Raw genomic sequence first — 22,349 nt, forward strand, 5'->3', positions numbered from 1 at the left:
CAAGAATGAGCACCCGTGCTGTACCGGACAACTGTGTGATCTTTCTCTCCTTGGCAGATGTGTGTAAGACTTTTAAACAGATTAACACTCGCAAGGCTGCTGGGCCAGACGGAATACCAGGGCTCATTCTCAGAGCATACACAGGCCAGCTGGCAAGTGTCTTCACGGACATTTTTAAAACATCTCCTTGTCCCAGTCTGTAATCCCAACATGTTTCAAACAGACCACCATTGTCTCTGTTCCTAAGAACTCAAAGGCAACCCTCCTAAATGACTATTGTCCTGTAGCACTCACATCTGTAACCATGAAATGCTTTGAAAGGCTGGTCACATCAACACCATCATCCCAGATACCTCCTGTACTCCCTGTTCACCCACGACTGTGTGGCCACGCATGCCTGCAACACCATCATCAAGTTTTCTGAAGACATAACGGTAGTAGGCCTGATCACCGTCGACGATTAGACAGCCTATAGGAAGAAGGTCAGAGACCTGGCAGTGTGGTGCCAGGACAACAACCTCTCCCTCAACATCGACAAGACAAAAGAGCTGATTGTGGACTACAGGAAACAGAGGGGTGAGCACACCCCTTCCACATCGACAGGGCTGTGGTGGAGCGGGTCGAGAGCTTCAAGTTCCTCTGTGTCCATATCACTAAGGACTTACCATGGTCCTGTCCCACCAGCACAGTCGTGAAAAATGCACAACAGCGCCTTTTGGCAGTCCCCTCAGACCCTCAAAAAGTTTTACAGATGCACCATTGAGAGCATCTTGACTGGCTGCATCACCGCTTGGTATGAAAACGACACCGCCCTCAATCACAAGGCGCTACAAAGGTTGGTGCGGACATCTCAGTACATCACTGGGGTAGAGGTCTTCACAGATCCACTGGTAACGGAGTGGGTCCAGATGCAGAATTCGAAATAACGTCACGCGTCTGGGTTGGATTTGATATGATTGTTACGGGTCTCGGGTATGTGTAATTTTAATTGACTTGCCTGGAAGAGCCCATACAGATCCAAATGTGACTGCTGCAGTAGAGAGAGAGAGAAATGTTATTCTTTATGCTGCTACTCTTGCTTTTCACGAGAGTGGAGCATGGCGCGTGTAGCTTGTGGTTGGCCAATCATGAGTCATCAAAGCAGTAGTAGGCTACAGTCATAGATCCTTCCTCCGTGTGTGGTAAAAGTTGGATATCTAATCAATGGAAGCTGTAATTAAAATGATTTAAAATGACGTCTATACAGAATGGATCTGGATGTCCTCGGGTCCATTTGGATCAGGTCGCTATATTTAAAAAATGAATTTATGCATATTGGGTTCAAGTGGGAAAGCCCCAGGTCCATTTCGGAATGGGACCCATTAAAACCTCTACACTGGGGTCGAGCTCCCTGCCATCCAGGACCTATATACCAGGTGGTTTCAGAGGAAGGCCCCAAAAATGTTTGCAGACCTTAGCCACCCAAGCCATACAATGTTCATTCTGCTACTGCACGGCAAGCGTTAGCGGAACGCTAAGTCTGGGACAAAAAGGCACCTGAACAGCATCTACCCCCAAACAATAAGACTGCTGCACAGTTAATCAAATGGCTACCCGGACTATTGCGTTGACCCTTTTTTGCAAACTTATACAAATGAAAAAACGGAAATATTACATTTTCATAAGTATTCAGACCCTTTACTCAGTACTTTGTTTAAGTACCTTTGGCAGCAATTACAGCCCTTGAGTCTTCTTCTGTATGGCGCTATATGCTTGGCACACCTGTATTTGGGGAGTTTCCATTCTTCTCTGCAGATCCTCTCAAGATCTGCCAGGTTGGATGGGGAGCATTGCTACACAGATATTTTAAGGTTTCTACAGAGATGTTAGATCGGGTTCAAGTCTGGACTCTGAGTGGGCCACTCAAGGGCATTCAGAGACTTGTCCCAAAGCCATTCCTGTGTTGTTTTGACTGTGTGCTTAGGGTCGTTGTCCTGTTGGAAGGTGAACCTTCGCCCCAGTCTGAGGATCTGAGCACTCTGGAGCAGATTTTCAAGGATCTCTCTTAATTCTGCTCCGTTCAACTTTCCCTTGATCCTGACTAGTCTCCCAGTCCCTGCCGCAGCATGATGCTGCCTTCAAAACCATGCTTCACCATAGGGATGGTGCCAGGTTTCCTCCAAATGTGATGCTTGGCATACAAGCAACGAGTTCTATCTTGGTTTCATCAGACCAGAGAATCTTGTTTCTCATGGTCTGAGAGTCTTTAAGTGCCTTTTGGCAAAGTCCAAGCGGGCTGTCATGTGCCTTTTACTAAGGAGTGGCTTCCGTCTGGCCATTCTACCACAAAGGCCTGATTGGTGGAGTGCTGCAGAGAAGGTTGTCCTTCTGGAAGATTCTCCCATCTCCACAGAGGAACTCTGGAGCTCTGTCAGAAAGACCATCAGGTTCATGGTCACCTGCCTGACCAAGGCCCTTCTCCATTGCTCAGTTTGGCCTGGCGGCCATCCCTAGGAAGAGTGTTGGTGTTTCCAAACTACATTAATTTAAGAATGATGGAGGCCGCTGTGTTCTTGGGGACCTTCAATGTAGCCCAAAAAATGTGGTACCTTTCTCCAGATCTGTTCCTCGATACAATCCTGTCTCTACGGAAAATTTCTTCGACCTCAGGGTTTGTTTTTTTCTCTGACATGCACTTTCAACTGTGGGACCTTATATAGACAAGTGTGTACCTCGGGCCTATTGAGTGGTGCAGTGCTCTAAGGCACTGCATCGCAGTGCTTGAAGCGTCACTACAGCCCCGGGTTCAATCCCAGGCTGATTCACAGCCGGGCATGACCGGGAAACCCATGAGGTGGCACACAATTGGCTCAGCGTCGTCCAGGTTAGGGGAGGGTTTGGCCGGCCGGGATTTCCTTGTCCTAACACGCTCTAGCAACTCCTTGTGGTGGTCCGGGCGCCTGCAAGCTGACTTTGGTCGCCAGTTGGAGGATGTTTCCTCCGACACATTGGTGCGGCTGGCTTCCGGGTTAAGTGAGCAGTGTGTCAAGAAGCAGTCCAGCTTGGTAGGGTCGTGTTTCAGAGAACGCATTGCTCTCGACATTCGCCTATCCTGAGTCAGTACGGGAGTTGCAGCGATGGGACAAGTGTTACGCGGAGCAGCACAGGGGAACCCAAGAGCAGACTCAGACCAGGAAACAGGAATGAATGAACCAAGATATTTACTGCAACACAGGGAGAGAGGAGTGCAGGTCAGACGAAGCTTGGGTGGGTTGTAGGAAACCAGATGTGGAGGCTGAGGTTGGAGTGAGCTGGGTTGAGACAGGGTTAACAGGTCCGAAATGAAATCCAAGGAAGTGATGGTGAGCTGAATCCAAAACAGGGTAACAGGGTGGTGAGAGGAGACGGGTACCAGAGTCAGAGCGGCAAAACTGCAGTGAGAGGATAACAGCGTCAGGCAGGGAAACAGGCACAGCAGGGAAACTGGATCTTGAATAATCATAAAACGCTAGAAGCATAATACTGACTGAGCAGAGATTATGATCTAGCAGAGTGGAAGTGGCAGGACTGAGTATTTGTAGAGGTCTTGATTATGGAACGGGTTGCAGCTGGTGGGGAACTGCTCTCACTCCAGCACGCCTGTCTCCAACCACACACACAGAGAGAAAGGGAGAGGGAGAGGGAACTGGGGGAATGGCTGCAGGTCAATGAGACACTGGATGTCCACTAGGGGGTGTGGCAGGAGCAGATGTGACAACAAGACTTTAACTACCAATTGGATATCATGAAAAAGGGTTAAAAAAAAAAAATAAAAAAATAATAATAATATATATATACTGTGCCTTGCAAAAGTATTCATCCCCTTGGTGTTTTTCCTATTTTGTTGAATTACAACCTATAATTTAAATATATTTTTATTTGGAATTCATGTAATGGACATACAAATAATAGTCCAAATTGGTGAAGTCAAATGAAAAAATAACTTGTTTAAATAAATTCAAAAAAATGAAAAACGGAAAAGTGGTGTGTGCATATATATTCATCCCTTTGCTATGAAGCCACTAAATAAGATCTGTTGCAACCAATTACTTTCAGAAGTCACATAATTTGTTAAATAAAGTCCACCTGTGTGCAATCTAAGTGTCACATGATCTGTCACATGATCTCAGTATATCTACACCTGTTCTGAAAGGTCCTAGGGTCTGCAATATAAGGGTTGGGTTCTAAAAATTATCTGAAACTTTGAACATCCCATGGACCACCATTAAATCCATTATAAAAAACATGGAAAGAATATGGCACCACAACAAACTTGCAAGAGAGTGCCGCCCACCAAAACTCACTGACCAGGCAAGGAGGGCATTAATCAGAGAGACACTCGACCACTGCTACTCTAACTTCCACGATGCATACAAGGCCCTCCCCCGCCCTCCTTTTGGCAAATCTTACCATGACTCCATCTTGTTGCTCCCCTCCCATAGGCAGAAACTAAAAACAGGAAGCGCTCGTGCTTAGGGCTATCTAACGCTGGTCTGACCAATCGGATTCCACGCTTCAAGATGCTTCGATCACGTGGACAGGGATATGTTCCAGGTAGCCTCAGACAATAACATTGATGTATACGTACTCTGTGATGTTGCACCCACTGTGACTATTAAAACCTTCCCTAACCAGAAATCGTGGATTGATGGCAGCATTTGCGCAAAACTGAAAGCACGTACCACCACATTTAATCATGGCAAGGCGACTGGAAACATGACCAAATACAAACAGTGTAGTTATTCCCTCCGTAAGGCAATCAAACAAGCAAAGTGTGAGTATAGAGACAAAGTGAAGTCGCAATTCAACGGCTCAAACACAAGGGTCAGGGGTCTACAGACAATCACGGATTACAAAAAAAAAACTGCCCCGTCTCGGACATCGACGTCTTGCTCCTAGACAAATTAAACAACTTCTTTGCGTGCTTTGAGGACATTACAGTGCCACTGACACGGCCTGCTACCAAATACTGTGGTAGCTCTTCTTCTCCTCCGTGGCCGACGTGAGTAAAACATTTAAACGTGTTAACCCTCGCAAGGCTGCAGCCCCAGACGGCATCACTAGCGGCATCCTCAGAGCATGCGCAGACCAGCTGGCTGGAGTGTTTATGGACATATTCAATCAATCCCTATCCCAGTCTGCTGTACACACATGCTTCAAGATGGCAACCATTGTTCCTGTTCCCAAGAAAGCTAAGGTAACTGAACTAAATTACTAAATTACTAAACGACGAGAGGGCCCTCGGAGTGTGATGTCAGAAAAATAACCTCTCACTCAATGTCAGCAAAACAAAGAAGATGATCGTGGACTTCAGGAAACAGCAAAGGGAGTGCCCCCCTATCCACATCGACAGGACAGCAGTGAAGAAGGTGGAAAGTTTTAAGATCCTCGGTGTACATATCACCGACAAACTGAAATGGTCCACGCACACAGATAGTGTGGTGAAGATGGTGAAAAAATGTGGATTGTCACCGAAAACCCTCACTAACTTTTACAGGTGCGCAATTGTCGGGCTGTATCACCGCCTGGTACGGCACAACCACAGTGCTCTCCAGAGGGTGGTGCGGTCTGCACAATACATCACAGGGGGCAAACTACCTGCCCTCCAGGACACCTATAACACCTGATGTCACGCGCTCCAGCAGGTATATCTCTCTGGTCACCCCCAAAACCAATTCTTCCTTTGGCCGCTTCTCCTTCCAGTTCTCTGCTGCTAATGACTGGAACGAACTACAAAAATCTCTGAAACTGGAAACCCTTATCTCCCTCACTAGCTTTAAGCACCAGCTGTCATAGCAGCTCACAGATTACTGCACCTGTACATAGCCCATCTATAATTTAGCCCAAACAACTACCACTTCCCCTACTGTATTTATTTATTTTGCTCCTTTGCACCCCATTTTTATTTCTACTTTTCCCATTATTCCACTGCAAATCTACCATTCCAGTGTTTTACTTGCTATATTGTATTTACTTCGCCACCATGGCTTTTTTTTGCCTTTACCTCCCTTATCTCACCTCATTTGCTCACATCGTATATAGACTTATTTTTCTACTGTATTATTGACTGTATGTTTGTTTTACTCCTTGTGTAACTCTGTGTCGTTGTATGTGTCAAACTACTTTGCTTATCTTGGCCAGGTCACAATTGTAAATGAGAACTTGTTCTCAACTTGCCTACCTGGTTAAATAAATTAAAAATTAAAAAATGTCACAGGAAGGCAAAAAAAGATCATTAAGGACAACAACCACCCGAGCCACTACCTGTTCACCCCGCTTCCATCCAGAAGGCGAGATCAGTACAGGTGCATCAAAGCTGGGACAGAGAGATTGAAAAACAGCTTCTATCTCAATGCCATCAGATTGTTAAACAGCCAGCATTTGCACAGAAAGGCAGCTGCCTACCTACAGACTTGATATCATAAGCCACTTTAATAGATGGAACACTAGTCACTTTAATTATGCCACTTTAAGAATGTCATATGTATATACTGTATACTGTATCCTTCACTATCTATTCTTTACTATCTATTGCATCTTAGCCACTCTGTCACTGCTCATCCATATATTTTATACTTCTATATTCTCATCCCATTCCTTTACTAGATTGTGTGTATTAGGTTTTGTTGTGGAATTGTTAGATATTACCTGTTAGATACTGCTGCACTGTCAGATCTAGAAGCATAAGCATTTCGCTACACTCGCAATAACATCTGTGTACGTCACCAAGACAATTTTATTTTATTTGGGATTTGATTAAAATAAAAAAATAGTTGTCTACAATGACTCACTTGAGCTGATTGTCTGTCAATACAGAACAGCAAAGAGGGCGACGACTGCCGGGCACTAGCCTTGATTGACTCCACCCCTCCTCCGGTTCCTCGTGCTCTGCGATTGGATAGAATGACTCACACACACCCAGGGGCTGGGCTGGATGATCACCGCGAATTCCGCAGGTACAGTTGTTACTTTAGTCAACATTGAGACAATGTGTGTTTACTGGGAAGCTAGGTAATGGAAAGTATATCACTCCGTATTGAAATGAAGGTTGAATAAAATAAAAACTAAAATATATTAATGCCAATAGAATGGATATAAAGTAGACTGGATAACCAACTATTTCAGTGACCATCATGTATAATGATCAAAAATATAAACTCAACATGTAAAGTATTAGTAAGTGTTAGTGAGCATTTCTCCTTTGACAAGATACTCCATCCACCTGACAGGTGTCACATATCAAGAAGCTGATTCAACAGCGTGATCATTACACAGATGCACCTTGTGCTAGGGACTATAAAAGTCCACTCTAAAATGTGCAGTTTTGTCACCCAATGCCACTGATGTGTCACGTTTTGATGAAGTGTGCAATTGGCATGCTGACTGCAGGAATGTCCACCAGAGCTGTTGCCAGATAATTAAATGTTCATTTCTCTACCATAAGCCGCCTCCAACGTCGTTTTAGAGAATTTGCCAGGACGTCCAACTGGCCTCACAACTGCAGACCACGTTTATGCGTTGTGTGGGCGAGCGGTTTGCTGATGTTAACGTTGTCAACAGAGTGCCCAATCGTGGCATTGGGGTTATGGTATGGGTAGGCATAAGTTACGGACAACCAACACAATTGCATTTTATCGATGGCAATTTGAATGCACAGAGATACCCTGATGAGATCCTGTGGCCCATTGTCGTGCCATTCATCCGCCCCCCTCACCTCACGTTTCAACATGATAATTTACAGCCCCAAGCCGCAAGGATCTGTACACATTTCCTGGAAGCTGAAAATGTCCCAGTTCTTCCATGGCCTGCATACTCACCAGAAATGTCACCAATTGAGCTCTTTGGTATACTCCGGATTGACGTGTACGACAGAGTGTTCTAGTTCCCGCCAATATTCAGCAACTGCGTGCAGCCATTGAAGAGGAGTGGGACAACAGTCCACAGGCCACAATCAACAGCCTGATCAACTCTATGCGAAGGAGATGTGTTGCACTGCAAATGGTGGTCACACCAGATACTGACTGGTTTTTCTGCCCCTACCTTTTTTAAAGGTATCTGTGACCAACAGATGCATATCTCTATTCCCTGTCGTGAAATCCATAGATTAGTGCCTAATGAATTTATTTCAATTGTCTGATTTCCTCATTTGAAATGGTTGCATTTTTTATTCACCAGTGATGTTCTGTGATTAATTTGTAACCACCAGTAGTCAGGACTCTCTCCACAAAGCCAGCAAGAAGAAGAGCATCAAGTCCTCCATTGGACGCCTGTTTGGGAAGAAGGAGAAGGGGAGGATCGGAGGACCTGGGAGTCAGTCTGCCTCTCTGGGTAAGTCAATATAGAGAGTTGACCACAGTGGTGGAAAAAATACTAAATTGTCATACTTGAGTAAAAGTAAAGATACCTCAACAGAAAATGACTCAAGTAAAACTAAAAGTCACCCAGTAAAATACTACTTGAGTAAAAGTCTAAACGTATTTGTTTTAAAAAAAAACTTAAGTATCAAAAGTAAATGGAATTGCTAAAATGTACTTAAGTATCAAATCATTTACATTTACATTTACATTTAAGTCATTTAGCAGACGCTCTTATCCAGAGCGACTTACAAATTCAAATACCTTATATTAAGCAAACCAGACAGCAACATTAAAAATGTTTTTCTTAACACATAATTTCCAAATGAAGCATTTGTGTTTTGTGAGTCTGCCAGATCAGATGCAGTAGGAATGACCAGCGATGTTCTCTTGATAAGTGTGTGAATTGGACAATTTTCCTGTCAAAATCTAGTACTTTTGGGTGTCAGGGAAAATGTATGGAGTAAAAAATACAAATTTTTCTTTCGAAATGTTGTGAAGTAAAAGTTGCCCAAAATGTTAATAGTTAAGTAAAGTACAGATACCCCCCAAAAATACATAAGTAGTACTTTAAAGTATTTTTCCTTAAGTACTTTTCACCACCGGTTGACCGTGTGTGGGGTGTGAGGGTTAGAAACAATGTAAGGTTGCCTGTATTTTGCACACAAACTGTTTACTTATAAAGTATACACTAATATACACTAAGTATACAAAACATTAAGGACACCTGCTCTTTCCATGACATATACTGACCATATCACATTTTAGGGAAGACCCAGATGCAGACAGTGTCGAAGTAACAAAAGTTTATTACTAGAACAGGGGGTAGGCAAAACGACAGGTCAAGGGCAGGCAGAGGTCGGTAATCCAGATCAGAGTCCAAAGGGTACAGAATAGCAGGCAATCTCAGGATCAGGAAACAGGGCTGTGAGACATGGGTTTGATTCTAGACACATGAAAAGTGTGATGTATACGGAGGGTACAGGGCAACAGAAGACGAACAGCAGAGGGGCTAATGACCTTGGAGATGGGGAAAGGGCCGATATACCGGGGGGAAAGTTTGCAGGACTCCACACAGAGGGGCAGATCCCGGGTGGACAGCCATACCTTCTGCCCATGACAATGCCAGGGTCCGGTGGCGGTCCGCTTGTCGTCGATATGTGTAGGTGGTCTTGAGAAGGGCCGACCAGGCTCTCTTCCAGGTACGACAACAGCGGCAGACAAACATCTGAGCTGAAGGTATGCCGACCTCTTCCACTTGCTCAGGGAAGACCGGAGTCTGATAACCCAGGGAACGTTCAAAGGGCGAGAGACCCGTGGCAGAGCAAAGAAGGTTGTTGCAGGGGTATTTGACCCACACTAGTTGCTGGCTCCAGGTGGTGGGGTTGGCGGAGACCAGGCAGCGAAGAGTCAACTCCAGGTCTTGGTTGGCTCGCTCCGACTGGCCATTGGACTGGGGATGGAACCTGGAGGACAGGCTGACCGACGACCCAATGAGTGTGCAGAACGCCTTCCAGAACCGGGACGAGAACTGAGGATCCCAATCGGACCCATGTCCACTGGGAGTCCATAGATCCGGAAGACGTGCTGCACCATGAGCTGGGCCGTCTCTTTGGCAGAGGGTAGCTTAGGGAGAGGAATGAATTGGCCGGCTTTGAAAAAACAGTCCACCACTGTCGGGATGTTGGGATTGCCTTCAAACGGAGGGAGACCCGTGACAAAGTCCAGGGATATGTGAGACCAGGGACGGTGAGGAACAGGCAGAGGTTGAAGGAGACCAGCCGGTGCTTGCCGAGGAGTCTTGTTCGGTGCAAAGATCGTACATGTGTCAACAAACATGGAGATGTCAGGAACTATGATGGGCGTCGCACAAAAGCGTTGTCGCACAAAGGCCAGGGTCCGATGGGAACCCGAGTGGCAGGCAAGCCTGGAGGAGTGGACCGCGTCAGGAAAAACATCCGTTTATTCCGCAGTCATAGGGCCGGTGCGGTCGGTGGCCCGGGCCTTACTGAACTCCCGGAGGTCCTGGTGGAGAGGTCCGGGGAAACTTCCAAGCCCCTAGGAAGATGTCCTGGGTCAGGCTGCGCTGACTTCTGGAAATGAGCGTGGCAAAACAGGCTCGAGCCCATGATGGCACTAGCTGGAGCCAAGAGAACCCTAATACCACAGGAACCTGATAAGACTTAATGAGCAGGATTTGGATCGTCTTGCTGTGGTGCCCTGATACACGTAAGTTGATGGGGGTGGTATTGTGGATGACCGGGCCTATAGAGCGCCCGTCCAAATCAAATCAAATGTATTTATAAAGCCCTTCTTACATCAGCTGATATCTCAAAGTGCTGTACAGAAACCCAGCCTAAAACCGCAAACAGCAAGCAATGCAGGTGTAGAAGCACGGTGGCTAGTAAAAACTCCCTAGAAAGGCCAGAACCTAGGAAGAAACCTAGAGAGGAACCAGGCTATGAGGGGTGGCCAGTCCTCTTCTGGCTGTGCCCGATGGAGATTATAACAGAACATGGCCAAGATGTTCAAATGTTCATAGATGACCAGCAGGGTGGGGATGGGTAGCTAGGGTAGCTTCCATAAAGCTCTCAAAGCTGGAGTAACTTCTGGGCAGCCTCTCTCCCGGACAATGGAGCATCAAAAACTTCCTTTACCTCCGCCACGAACTCCTCCAGACTGAAGCATACGGCCAACTGTTGTTCCCATACTTCCGTAGCCCTGAGGTCAATAATCCAGTGTGGTGTGACAAGGTACAGAATGGCAGGCAGCCTCAGGGTCAGGGCAGGCAAACTAGAAACAAACAGGAGCAAGGGGAAACAGAGACATACCCGAAGAGACTTACAGCTGTAATTGCTGCAAAAAGTGTGTGTGTGGGGGGGGGGGGGGGGTGAATAGTTATGCAAGCTCAAGTTTTCATTTTTTTTGTCTTATTTCTTGTTTGTTTCACAAGAAAAAATATTTTGCATCTTCAAAGTGGTAGGCATGTTGTGTAAATCAAATGATACAAACCCCCCCAAAAATCTATTTTAATTCCAGGTTGAAAGGCAACAAAATAGGAAAAAATCCAGGGGGGTGAATACTTTCGCAAGCCACTGTATGTGTGCCATTCAGAGGGTGAGTGGGCAAAACAAAAGATTTAAGTGCCTTTGAATGGGGTATGGTAGTCGGTGCCAAGTGCACCGGTTTGTGTCAAGAACTGCAATGCTGCTGGGTTTTTCACACTCAACAGTTTCCCGTGTGTATCAAGAATGGTTCACTACCCAAAGGACATCCAGCCAACTTGACACAACTGTGGGAAGCATTGGAGTCAACATAGGCCAGCATCCCTGTGGAACGCTTTCAACACCTTGTAGAGTTCATGCCCCGACTAATTGAGGTTCAACTCAATATTAGGAATGTGTTCCTAATGTTTGGTATACTCAGTGTACACAGTTATACTCAATATTATTTTAAATAATCAACCAGGGTAGCATTTTTCTATGTTTTTAGAAGAAAAACAAATTATTTATGGCAAGAGAGATTGTCCAGTAATCATGGGGAGTAGTTTCTCACATGACCTTTGACCTCAGCCTCCACACCTTCCGATGACCTGGGCTCAGCTGACCCCCTGGGCCTGGCCAAGATGGGAACTGGCACCGTGGAGAAAGATCGCCGCAGCAAGAAGAAGCACGACCTGCTAGAAGAAGCTTGTCGCCAGGGTCTTCCCTTCGCTTCATGGGATGGCCCCACGGTGGTTACATGGCTTGAGGTATGAAGTCTCACTGTTTAACTATCTGGGAGGAAATCATGTGCATTGTTTTACCTGAAGGTGCTCCATCTTACTATGAATGAATCTGAATAATGTACTGTACATGATGAACATATTAAATGCATCATTATTGGCAGGGAATATTTTTGTAAATATTCCCAAAGCAGATACATCTTCCCCCTCCTCTTCCTTTTCCTCTTCCTCTTAGTTGTGGGTGGGCATGCCCGCCTGGTATGTGGCAGCATGTCGTGCCAATGTGAAGAGCGGTGCCATCATGGCCAACCTGTCGGACACAGAGATCCAGCGGGAGATTGGCATCAGTAACCCCCTGCACCGCCTGAAACTGCGCCTGGCCATCCAGGAGATGGTGTCCCTCACCAGCCCCTCGGCACCGGCCAGCACACGCTCCGTAAGTGTTACAGCATATGCACTCACAAACACGCACACAAACATTAGCATATGTTCAGTAACATACTTGCTGCACATATAGAAGTTTGAATACGTCTGAGTGAAAATGTATGCAAACTGTAAACATGTCCTTATTCTTTTTCCATCTGAATCTCAAATTGTCCTCGGTGACATCACAGTCGACGAGTGATATATGGATGACTCATGCCGAAATGGAGTCACTGACCGCTGCCATAAAACCAGTAAGTTGTTTTGCCTAATCTCTCTCTTTTTATATTTGCTTTTAGTTCTCCTACACACTATCTTATTTCAAAACTGATTTAATCCATGTTTGACCAATTAAGACATCCCAAGACTTTCGTGCAACTCAATTATCTAACAATTTTCTATTAATTCCTAACTGTATTAAGAATTGATGGTACACATCCAACTTGCTTGAAATCAACAAGCAACTTGAGACTATGCTGAATGAAATTCCATTTACAATTTGTTTTCCTTGTCTTTGTCTCTGATTAGGCATGTGTCGCTGCACCTTTTCCCCACTACTCCCCCAAATTCTCTTTGAGTGTAGTGTTTCTCCAACTAATTTTCATTCACTAACAAACTATTCCCCCTTCTGCCCTTCCTTCCTTACATCTTTTTTCTCCATAACGCCTCCTGTCATTTACCGTAAAAACACGTCCTGGCAATCGTTCCTTTCCCTCTCCCTCCACCTCTATCCCTTTCTCTCTCTATCCCTTTCCTTTGCCTCCACTGAAGGAAGTGAAGGAGTTCAGCTGGGACCAGGTGAGATATTATTGTAGTTTTTGTCATGAATACTATTGTCATGAACAGGAAATTAAATCAATGATATCACATTGTAAACAGACCATAAATCCGATACAGCAATTTGGGCATTTTCCTTAGATTTTGATCAATACTTTTTTACAGACTTTTTGTCCACTTCAAAATAAAGTATAGACTATACTCAGGACTAGAACTGAGGTTAACTCTATCTATCTACAGTACCAGTCAAAAGTTTGGACACACCTACTCATTCAAGGGTTTTTCTTTATTTTTACTATTTTCTACATTGTAGAATATCACAACTATGAAATAACACATATGGAATCATGTAGTGACCAAAAAAGTGTTAAACAAATCAAAATATATGTTATATTTTAGATTCTTCAAAGTAGCCACCATTTGCCTTGATGACAGCTTTGCACACTCTTGGCATTCTCTCAACCAGCTTCACGAGGAATGCTTTTCCAACAGTCTTGAAGGAGCTCCCACATATGCTGAGCACATGTTGGCTGCTTTTCTTTCACACAGCAGTCCAACTCATCCCAAACCATCTCAATTGGGTTGAGGTTGGGTGATTGTGGAGGCCAGGTCATCGGATGCAGCACTCATCACTCTCCTTCTTGGTCAAATAGTGTTTTGGGTCATTGTCCTGTTGAAAAACAAATGATAGTCCCACTAAGTGCAAACCAGATGGGATGGCGTATTGCTGCAGAATGCTGTGGTAGCCATGCTGGTTAAGTGTGCCTTGAATTCTAAATAAATCACTGACAGTGTCACCAGCAAAGCACCATCATACCTCGTCCTCCATGCTTCACGGTAGGAACAACACATGTGGATATCATCCGTTCACCTACTCTGCGTCTCACAAAGACACGACGGTTGGAACCAAAGATCTTAAATTAAAACTTCTTATGGCTTAGATCCCACTACCGGGATCGGTATGACAACAGCCAGTGAAAGTGCAGGGCGCCAAATTCAAACAACAGAAATCTCATAATTAAAATAACTCAAACATACAAGTATTTTACACCATTTTAAAGATAAACCAATTTCAAAAAGGCTTTACGACGGAAGCATGCTAAACGATTATGTTAGGTGAGTCACAAAAAGCAGAAATAGAGATAAATGAATCACTAACCTTTGATGATCTTCATCATATGACACTCATAGGACTTCCTGTTACACAATACATGTATGTTTTGTTCGATAAAGTTCATATTTATATCCAAAAATCTCAGTTTACATTGGCGCGTTATGTTCAGTAGTTCCAAAACATCCGGTGATTTTGCAGAGCCACATCAATTTCCAAAAATACTCATAATAAACATTGATAAAAGATACAAGTGTTATACTTGGAATTATAGATCCAATTCTCCTTAATGCAACCGCTGTGTCAGATTATTTTACAACTTTACGAAAAAAGCACACCATGAAATAATCTGAGTACAGCGCTCAGACACAAAACAAGCCATACAGATATCCGCCATGTTGTGGAGTCAACAGAAGTCAGAAATAGCATTATAAATATTCACTTACCTTTGATGATCTTCATCAGAATGCACTCCCAGGAATCCCATTTCCACAATAAATGTTTGTTTTGTTCGATAAAGTCCATAATTTATGTCCAAATACCTCCTTGTTGTTCACGCATTTTGTTCACAAATCCAAATTCACGAGGCGCGATCACTAGGTCCAGACGAAAAGTCAAAAAGTTCCGTTACAGTCCATAGAAACATGTCAAACGATGTATAGAATCAATCTTTAGGATGTTTTTAACATAAATCTTCAATAATGTTCCAACCCGGAGAATTCCTTTGTCTTTAGAAATGAAAAGGAACGCAGCAACCTCTCACGGGAGCGTGCGTGATCAGCTCATGGCAGACACCTGATTGAAAGAGCTCTCATTCCCTCCTCCTTCACAGTAGAATCCTGAAACAAGGTTCTAAAGACTGTTGACATCTAGTGGAAGCCTTAGGAAGTGCAATATGACCCCATAGACACTGTATATTCAATAGGCAATGAGTTGAAAAACTACAAACCTCAGATTTCCCACTTCCTGGTTGGATTTTTTTCTCAGGTTTATGCCTGCCATATGAGTTCTGTTATAGTCACATACATCATTAAAGCAGTTTTAGAAACTTCAGAGTGTTTTCTATCCAGATCTACTAATAATATGCATATCTTAGCTTCTGCGCCTGAGTAGAGGGCAGTTTACTCTGGGCACCTTATTCATCCAAGCTACTCAATACATCCCCCCCAGCCATAAGAAGTTATAAAAACTTGTTTTTCAAACACTCCAAAATTGTCTTTTTAACAAACTACAGTTTTGGCAAGTCAGTTAGGACATCTACTTTTTGCATGACACATGTAATTTTTCCAACAATTGTTTACAGACAGATTATTTCACATATAATTCACTATATCACAATTCCAGTGGGTCAGAAGTTTACATACACTAATTTGACTGTGCCTTTAAAGAGCTTGGAAAATTCCCCCAAATTATGTTATGGCTTTGGAAGCTTCTGATAGGCTAAATGACATCATTGGAGTCAATTGGAGGTGTACCTGTGGATGTATTTCAAGGCCTACCTTCAAACTCAGTGCCTCTTTGCTTGACATCATGGGAAAATCAAAAGAAATCAGCCAAGACCTCAGAAAAACTATTGTAGACCTCCACAAGTCTGTTTCATCCTTGGGACCGATTTCCAAACACCTGAAGGTACCCCTTTCATCTGTACAAACAATAGTATGCAAGTATAAACACCATGGGACCATGGACTTTGGCGTGAAAAGTGCAAATCAATCCCAGAACAACAGCAAAGGACCTTGTGAAGATGCTGGAGGAAACAGGTATTAAACTATCTATATCCACAGTAAAACGAGTCCTATATCAACATAACCTGAAAGGCCGCTCAGCAAGGAAAAAGATACTGCTCCAAAACCGACATAAAAATGCCAGACTACGGATTGCAACCGCACATGGGGACGAAGATCGTACTTTTTGGAGAAATGTCCTCTGGTCTGATGAAACAAAAATAGAACTGTTTGGCCATAATGACCATTGTTATGCTTGGAGGAAAAATGGGGAGGCTTGCAAGCCAAAGAACACCATCCCTTATGTGGATATATTGAAGCAACATCTCAAGACAAGTTAAAGCTTGCTCGCAAATGGGTCTTCCAAATTGACAAACGACCACAAGCATACTTCCAAGGTTGTGGCGAAATGGCTTAAGAACAACGAAGTCAAGGTATTGGAGTGGCCCTTACAAAGCCCCGACCTCAATCCTATAGAAAATTTGTGGGCAGAACTGAAAAAGCATGTGCGAGCAAGGAGGCTACAAACCTGACTCAGTTACACCAGCTCTGTCAGGAGGAGTGGGACAAAATTCACCCAACTTATTGTGGGAAGCTTGTGGAAGGCTACCCAAAACATTTGATCCAAGTTAAACAATTTAAAGCCAATGCTACCAAATGCAAATTGAGTGTATGTAAACTTCTGACCCACTGGGAATGTGATGAAAGAAATTAAAGCTGAAATAAATCAATCTCTCTACTATTATTCTGACATTTCACATTCTTAAAATAAAATGGTGATCCTAACTGACCTAAGACAGGGAATTTTTACTAGGATTAAATGTCAGGAATTGTGAAAAACTGAGTTTAAATGTATTTGGCTAAGGTGTACGTAAACTTCCGACTTCAACTGTATCTGTTAATTGAACTCTGTGAAGCATTTATTTGGGCTGCATTCTAAGTGCAGTTACAGTAACTCTAATGAATGTATCCTCTGCTGCTGAGGTAACTCTGGGTCTTCCTTTCCTGTGGCGGTCCTAATGAGAGACAGTTTCATCATAGTGCTTGATGGTTTTGCGACTGCACTTGAAGAAACTTTCAAAGTTCTTGAAATTTTCCAGATTGACTGACCTTCATGTCTTAAAGTAATGATGGATGGTCATTTTATTTAATTTTTTTTAGCTGTTTTGCCATTATATGGACTTGGCCTTTTACCTTGTCACAACACAACTGATGACCTCATACGCATTAAGGAGGAAAGAAATTACACAAATGAACTTGTAGCAAGGCACACCTGTTAATTAAAATGCATTCCAGGTTACTACCTCACGAAGCTGGTTGAGAGAAATGCCAAGAGTGTGCAAGGCTGTCTTCAAGGCAAAGGGTGGCTACTTTGAAGAATCTCAAATGTATAATATATTTTGATTTGTTTAACACTTTTTTTGTTTACTACATGATTCTGTATGTGTTTTGATGTCTTCACTATAATTCTATAATGAAAATAGTAAAAGTAAAGAAAAACCCTTGAATGAGTAGGTATGTCCAAACTTTTGACTGGTACTGTATCTCACATTTTGGAAGGATATTTTAAATATATTGTCTCTCAGTGGACATTGATTCTCTCTCTCTCTCTCTTCCCCTATTTAGATCCTTGCCTATGGGGACATGAACCATGAGTGGGTAGGGAATGAGTGGCTTCCCAGCCTGGGTTTGCCCCAGTACCGCTCCTACTTCATGGAGTCCCTGGTGGACGCTCGCATGCTGGACCACCTCACCAAGAAGGAGCTGAGGGGACAGCTCAAAATGGTGGACAGCTTCCACAGGTTGGATTCAAATCATTTCAATCAATGTTTAGTGTCATTGAAAGGCAATCTGTGTATGGAAGCAGATTCAGGCCAAAAATGTTGGTATGGATTTGGCACAAATCTGTTTCCTTAATTTGTGTGCCGCATGAAAACACCAAAGCTAATACCGGATCGTCTGGTGTCCTCTGCTTAGTTACACATTTCTACCGATGGTTTTTCCAACATTTCTTTCATTCCTCTTCTCTGTTTCAGAGTTATTTTTTCTCTTTTCTTCTCCACCTTAGTTTGTCTGCATCAGGATTTTACAGTGGTTGTGTCTTTGGTTGTGAGGACATTGACAGTAACACTATCTCTTTCTTTCTCTCTCTTTCTCACTCTCTTTCTCTCGCTCAGGGTAAGTCTGCATTATGGCATCATGTGCTTGAAGCGTTTGAACTACGACAGGAAGGAGCTTGAAAGGAGGAGGGATGAGAGCCAACATCAGAACCAAGGTGAGAATACTGCACACAGGTAACTTGAGCCGTAATATATTTCGGGGCTCGTCTGGGATTTGGATTTTGACATTGCAAATGAATGTGGTATGGCAAAATATTATATTATTTCTGTCTCTCAAATGCTATTTTTCACTGTATTAGCTGTTTCACTGTATTAGCTGTTTCGCTGTATTAGCTGTTTCGCTGTATTAGCTGTTTCACTGTATTAGCTGTTTCACTGTATTAGCTGTTTCACTGTATTAGCTGTTTCGCTGTATTAGCTGTTTCGCTGTATTAGCTGTTTCACTGTATTAGCTGTTTCACTGTATTAGCTGTTTCACTGTATTAGCTGTTTCACTGTATTAGCTGTTTCACTGTATTAGCTGTTTCGCTGTATTAGCTGTTTCACTGTATTAGCTGTTTCACTGTATTAGCTGTTTCGCTGTATTAGCTGTTTCACTGTATTAGCTGTTTCACTGTATTAGCTGTTTCGCTGTAGTAGCTGTTTCACTGTATTAGCTTTCTGCCCCCTCCGTAGATGTGATGGTATGGTCCAATGAGCGAGTGATGTGTTGGGTCCAGGCCATTGGGCTAAAGGAGTTTGCAGATAACCTCACAGAGAGTGGGGTACATGGGGCCCTCCTAGCCCTGGATGACACGTTTGACTACACTGACCTTGCCCTGCTCCTCCAGATACCCAATCAGAACACACAGGTACCTGAACTTAGAAGTCCGGTCAGAACATGCGGGTACTCACCACTATGCTAGAAAGTCAGAGCACATGCGCTCAATTCTACTATTGTAGTCTAATCACAATAACCCTCATTCACCACAATCACCAACCTACTTAATTTCCCTTACCTGCAACTGTTTGGTCATTACATTTTAATCAAGATAATCTTAATCATGAAATCCACTTGATAATCTTAATTATAATCTTAAAACACATTTCTCTCCCAGGCGAGGCAGATGCTGGAGAAGGAGTACAATGCCCTCATCTCCATGGGAACTGAGAGAAGACCAGATGAGGTAAAACATTTTTAAAATGTAGTTGGTTACTTAAGACTATTGCTCATAAAGATAGGCCATTTTTTCAAGATAGGCAGTTTGCTTCAACCAACATTAACTGTTTGGGGGGAGGTGCTTATATTTGTCCTGTCACACACAAGATGTGTAATGGAAATGTTGTTTTTTTGCATATCCCAACTCCCCCTGAGAAACCTGCAGGGAGTGGGTTCAAGGCCAGGGTCGCCATTGTACAGCGACCCTGGAGTAATTAGGGTTAAGTGCCTTGCTCAAGGGTACTGCAATTTTTTTTTTTTTTTTTTTTACCTTGTCAGCTCCAGTATTCAAACCAGCAACCTCAAGGCTACCTGCCCATGTGCATGTATTTTTTTCCACATGCTGTTCTTTAGTATACATAACTAGCACTTAGAAAATCTAATGAATTGCATGGTGCAATATTTTTTGTGTGTCAATCCTCTGCGTCTTGTTGACAGGACGGCACTAAGACGTTCACACGCTCGCCCTCGTGGAGGAAGATGTTCAGAGAGAAGGACCTCCGGGGCGTGACCTCTGACTCCTCAGAAACATTACCCGCCAACTTCCGTGCCTCCGCCATCTCCACGCCCTCCGTCACCCTGAGGAAAGTCCAGAGTGAAGGTGAGGGGGTCCTCTTCTTCATGTCTTTCCCACTGGGAACCAGCTCTATGAGTCATTGGTTCCATGCTGACCACTCATTTCAGTGTTATTGGCTGGAGGTCTAGTGTCATTGACAGCTGTTTGAAAACCGTAATGCTGTCTGTTTCAGTGAACTCTGGGCCCAGGGGTGAGTCGGGGTCAGTGAGAACATATTCCTGCTAGAGATAAGCACATCAGGTGAGAAAAATACTTGATTGCCAAAAGAATATCATGAACGTTTTCAAGTTTGCAAAGTAGTCCGAAATAATTCCTTAGGGTCTTGGCTCAACAAAGCATCAACTTCTAAAAAATCGGAATGGTTTCTTGTCACCTTCTGTAAGATTGTCTGAATTTCAGTCACCCAAGCATGTCATCCAGGTACATTTCAGTAATTTCAGTAATCTCATGCGTCCAAACAGACTGTATTTCAGTCATTCATATCAGTTATTGAAACTCATTTAGCTAATTTCAGTGTTCTCAGTCATCCTAAAAACAATTCAGTAATTTCAGTAACCTTTCATCCAAACATATCTCAGTCCTTTCAGTAATCTCAGTTTTCCAAACACATTTCAGACAAGAACCGACCCATACTGAAATTGAGTTTTACTTTATGGTTGCATCATTATTTATCTATCCTGTCTTTGTTTTAGAGAGTCACCCCCCCCCAAAAAAAAACGTTTTTGAAGAAAAAAAGATGAAGATCATCAACAAAATGGAGAATAGAACACAAACAAAAAAGAATTCCACTGGAATCCTTGAAGAAACAAGGGCAATGTGAGAGAATGAAAAGATACTCAAATAGAGTGAATGTCTGTCTGTCCATTTCTCTCTCTCTCTCTCTCTCTCTCTCTCTCTCTCTCTCTCTCTCTCTCCACCTCTCTCTCTCTCTCTCTCCCCCTCTCTCTCTCTCTCTCTCTCTCTCTCTCTCTCTCTCTCTCTCTCTCTCTCCCTCCGTCTTAGTCCACAGTTGTGGCATGAAGCTGTTTGATGCTGTAAAAAATGACTCCCATCGCCCAGTGTGAAGTTCTTCTTCCCTGTGTGAAATGGGAAAATTGACACAATGACTCTTATTTTTTTTCATTGGGATGTAAAACTGCATTTCCATTTGGATCAACAGAATGATGACCCTGATAGAACGTTTCTTTGATTTGAATTGTCGATAGAACATGCATACCCTATCTCAGTAACTTGGTATTAGGATTTTGTTTCTCAACCTTTTTCTACCGTGGACAGGCGAGCTAAGGTATTTCCTTTACTCAGGACCCACAAGCTATGGTCCTTCTCTTTTGGGGAAGCACTTACATTAAAACTAGCATTTGAGTACTCACTAGGGTCAGGTACGGCTAAACATCTGAGGGATCGGTGAGAATCACCATAGGGACTGCTGTCGGTCCAGGGACCAGAGGTTGAGAAACAATGTACTGTATGAAGACAGAGTCATAAGGGTTATAAAGTGTTATGAAGGGAGAGTATGCGAGGGAATGAGGGAATGGATTCGTATGTTCTTAAGCCATAACAGACACCATGAGATGAGAAGGACCTTGGACAATTGAAGTGAAGTGCATTATGACAAAATCCTGTTAAAAAAAGAAAGAGAAAAGAATTGAACGTTTGTGTTAATATGCATGCCAAAACAAAAACATAGAGTGAGAGTAATGAAATCAATCATCTAATGACGTGAAAACTTGGGTAAGGAATTTGTAAAATGGGTGTATTTTATTTTTTATCATTTTTAAAAAATGATAACCTCTATTGTATGTAGGTAGGTAAGTGTGTGTGTGTGTGTGTGTGTGTGTGTGTGTGTGTGTGTGTGTGTGTGTGTGTGTGTGTGTGTGTGTGTGTGTGTGTAGTATGTATGTGTGTGTACAGTATGTATGTATACATGGTATTTTAATTTCATACTTAGTTAAGATTGACTGTAATTTCATTTTAGGTTGAAAAGTAAATACGTTTCAAATTATGGACATTAAGATATACTACTTGTATGTGTACATTTTGAAAACAAATTGTGTTATGATTTAAACTAATATCAATTATGAAGAGTAGTGAGGATAATTAAATATAATATGATAACAATAATGATAATGATTGTAAAAGCTGTAATTAAAAAAGACCTGTAAAATGGATGGGAACTGAGTGTTTGTTCATTTTATTCAGCTTTATATTTTCTATTCCAAATAAAGTCACGGGAGGTCAACAGGAAATTACAGGTTACTTGACGATTTCCTGATTTTCATCATTCTTCCCTCTTATGGTTGTGTGGATGTTTACACTGTATCGT

At 43.1% G+C, this 22,349-nt stretch overlaps 1 protein-coding gene across 4 annotated transcripts in view; it reads left to right on the forward strand.

The window, feature by feature from the left end:
• Window positions 1-22,186, forward strand: part of LOC115106612 (liprin-alpha-3-like) — a 40,088-nt gene extending 17,902 nt beyond the window's left edge. Inside the window, exons 18-30 of one of the 4 annotated variants that reach the window (XM_065008002.1) lie at window positions 6,835-6,974; window positions 8,225-8,346; window positions 11,945-12,123; window positions 12,332-12,532; window positions 12,711-12,773; window positions 13,291-13,317; window positions 17,758-17,933; window positions 18,309-18,406; window positions 18,927-19,102; window positions 19,349-19,417; window positions 19,888-20,050; window positions 20,199-20,266; window positions 20,719-22,186. In XM_065008002.1, coding sequence (XP_064864074.1) covers window positions 6,835-6,974; window positions 8,225-8,346; window positions 11,945-12,123; window positions 12,332-12,532; window positions 12,711-12,773; window positions 13,291-13,317; window positions 17,758-17,933; window positions 18,309-18,406; window positions 18,927-19,102; window positions 19,349-19,417; window positions 19,888-20,050; window positions 20,199-20,251 — 1,467 coding nt within the window. In that variant the 3' untranslated portion in view covers window positions 20,252-20,266; window positions 20,719-22,186. The other 3 variants (XM_065008003.1, XM_065008004.1, XM_065008005.1) reach the window with 3 other exon arrangements.
• Window positions 22,187-22,349: the final 163 nt, after the last annotated feature.

Source organism: Oncorhynchus nerka, linkage group LG23 (assembly GCF_034236695.1).
Source record: "Oncorhynchus nerka isolate Pitt River linkage group LG23, Oner_Uvic_2.0, whole genome shotgun sequence".
In the NCBI taxonomy this organism is placed as follows: domain Eukaryota; kingdom Metazoa; phylum Chordata; class Actinopteri; order Salmoniformes; family Salmonidae; genus Oncorhynchus; species Oncorhynchus nerka.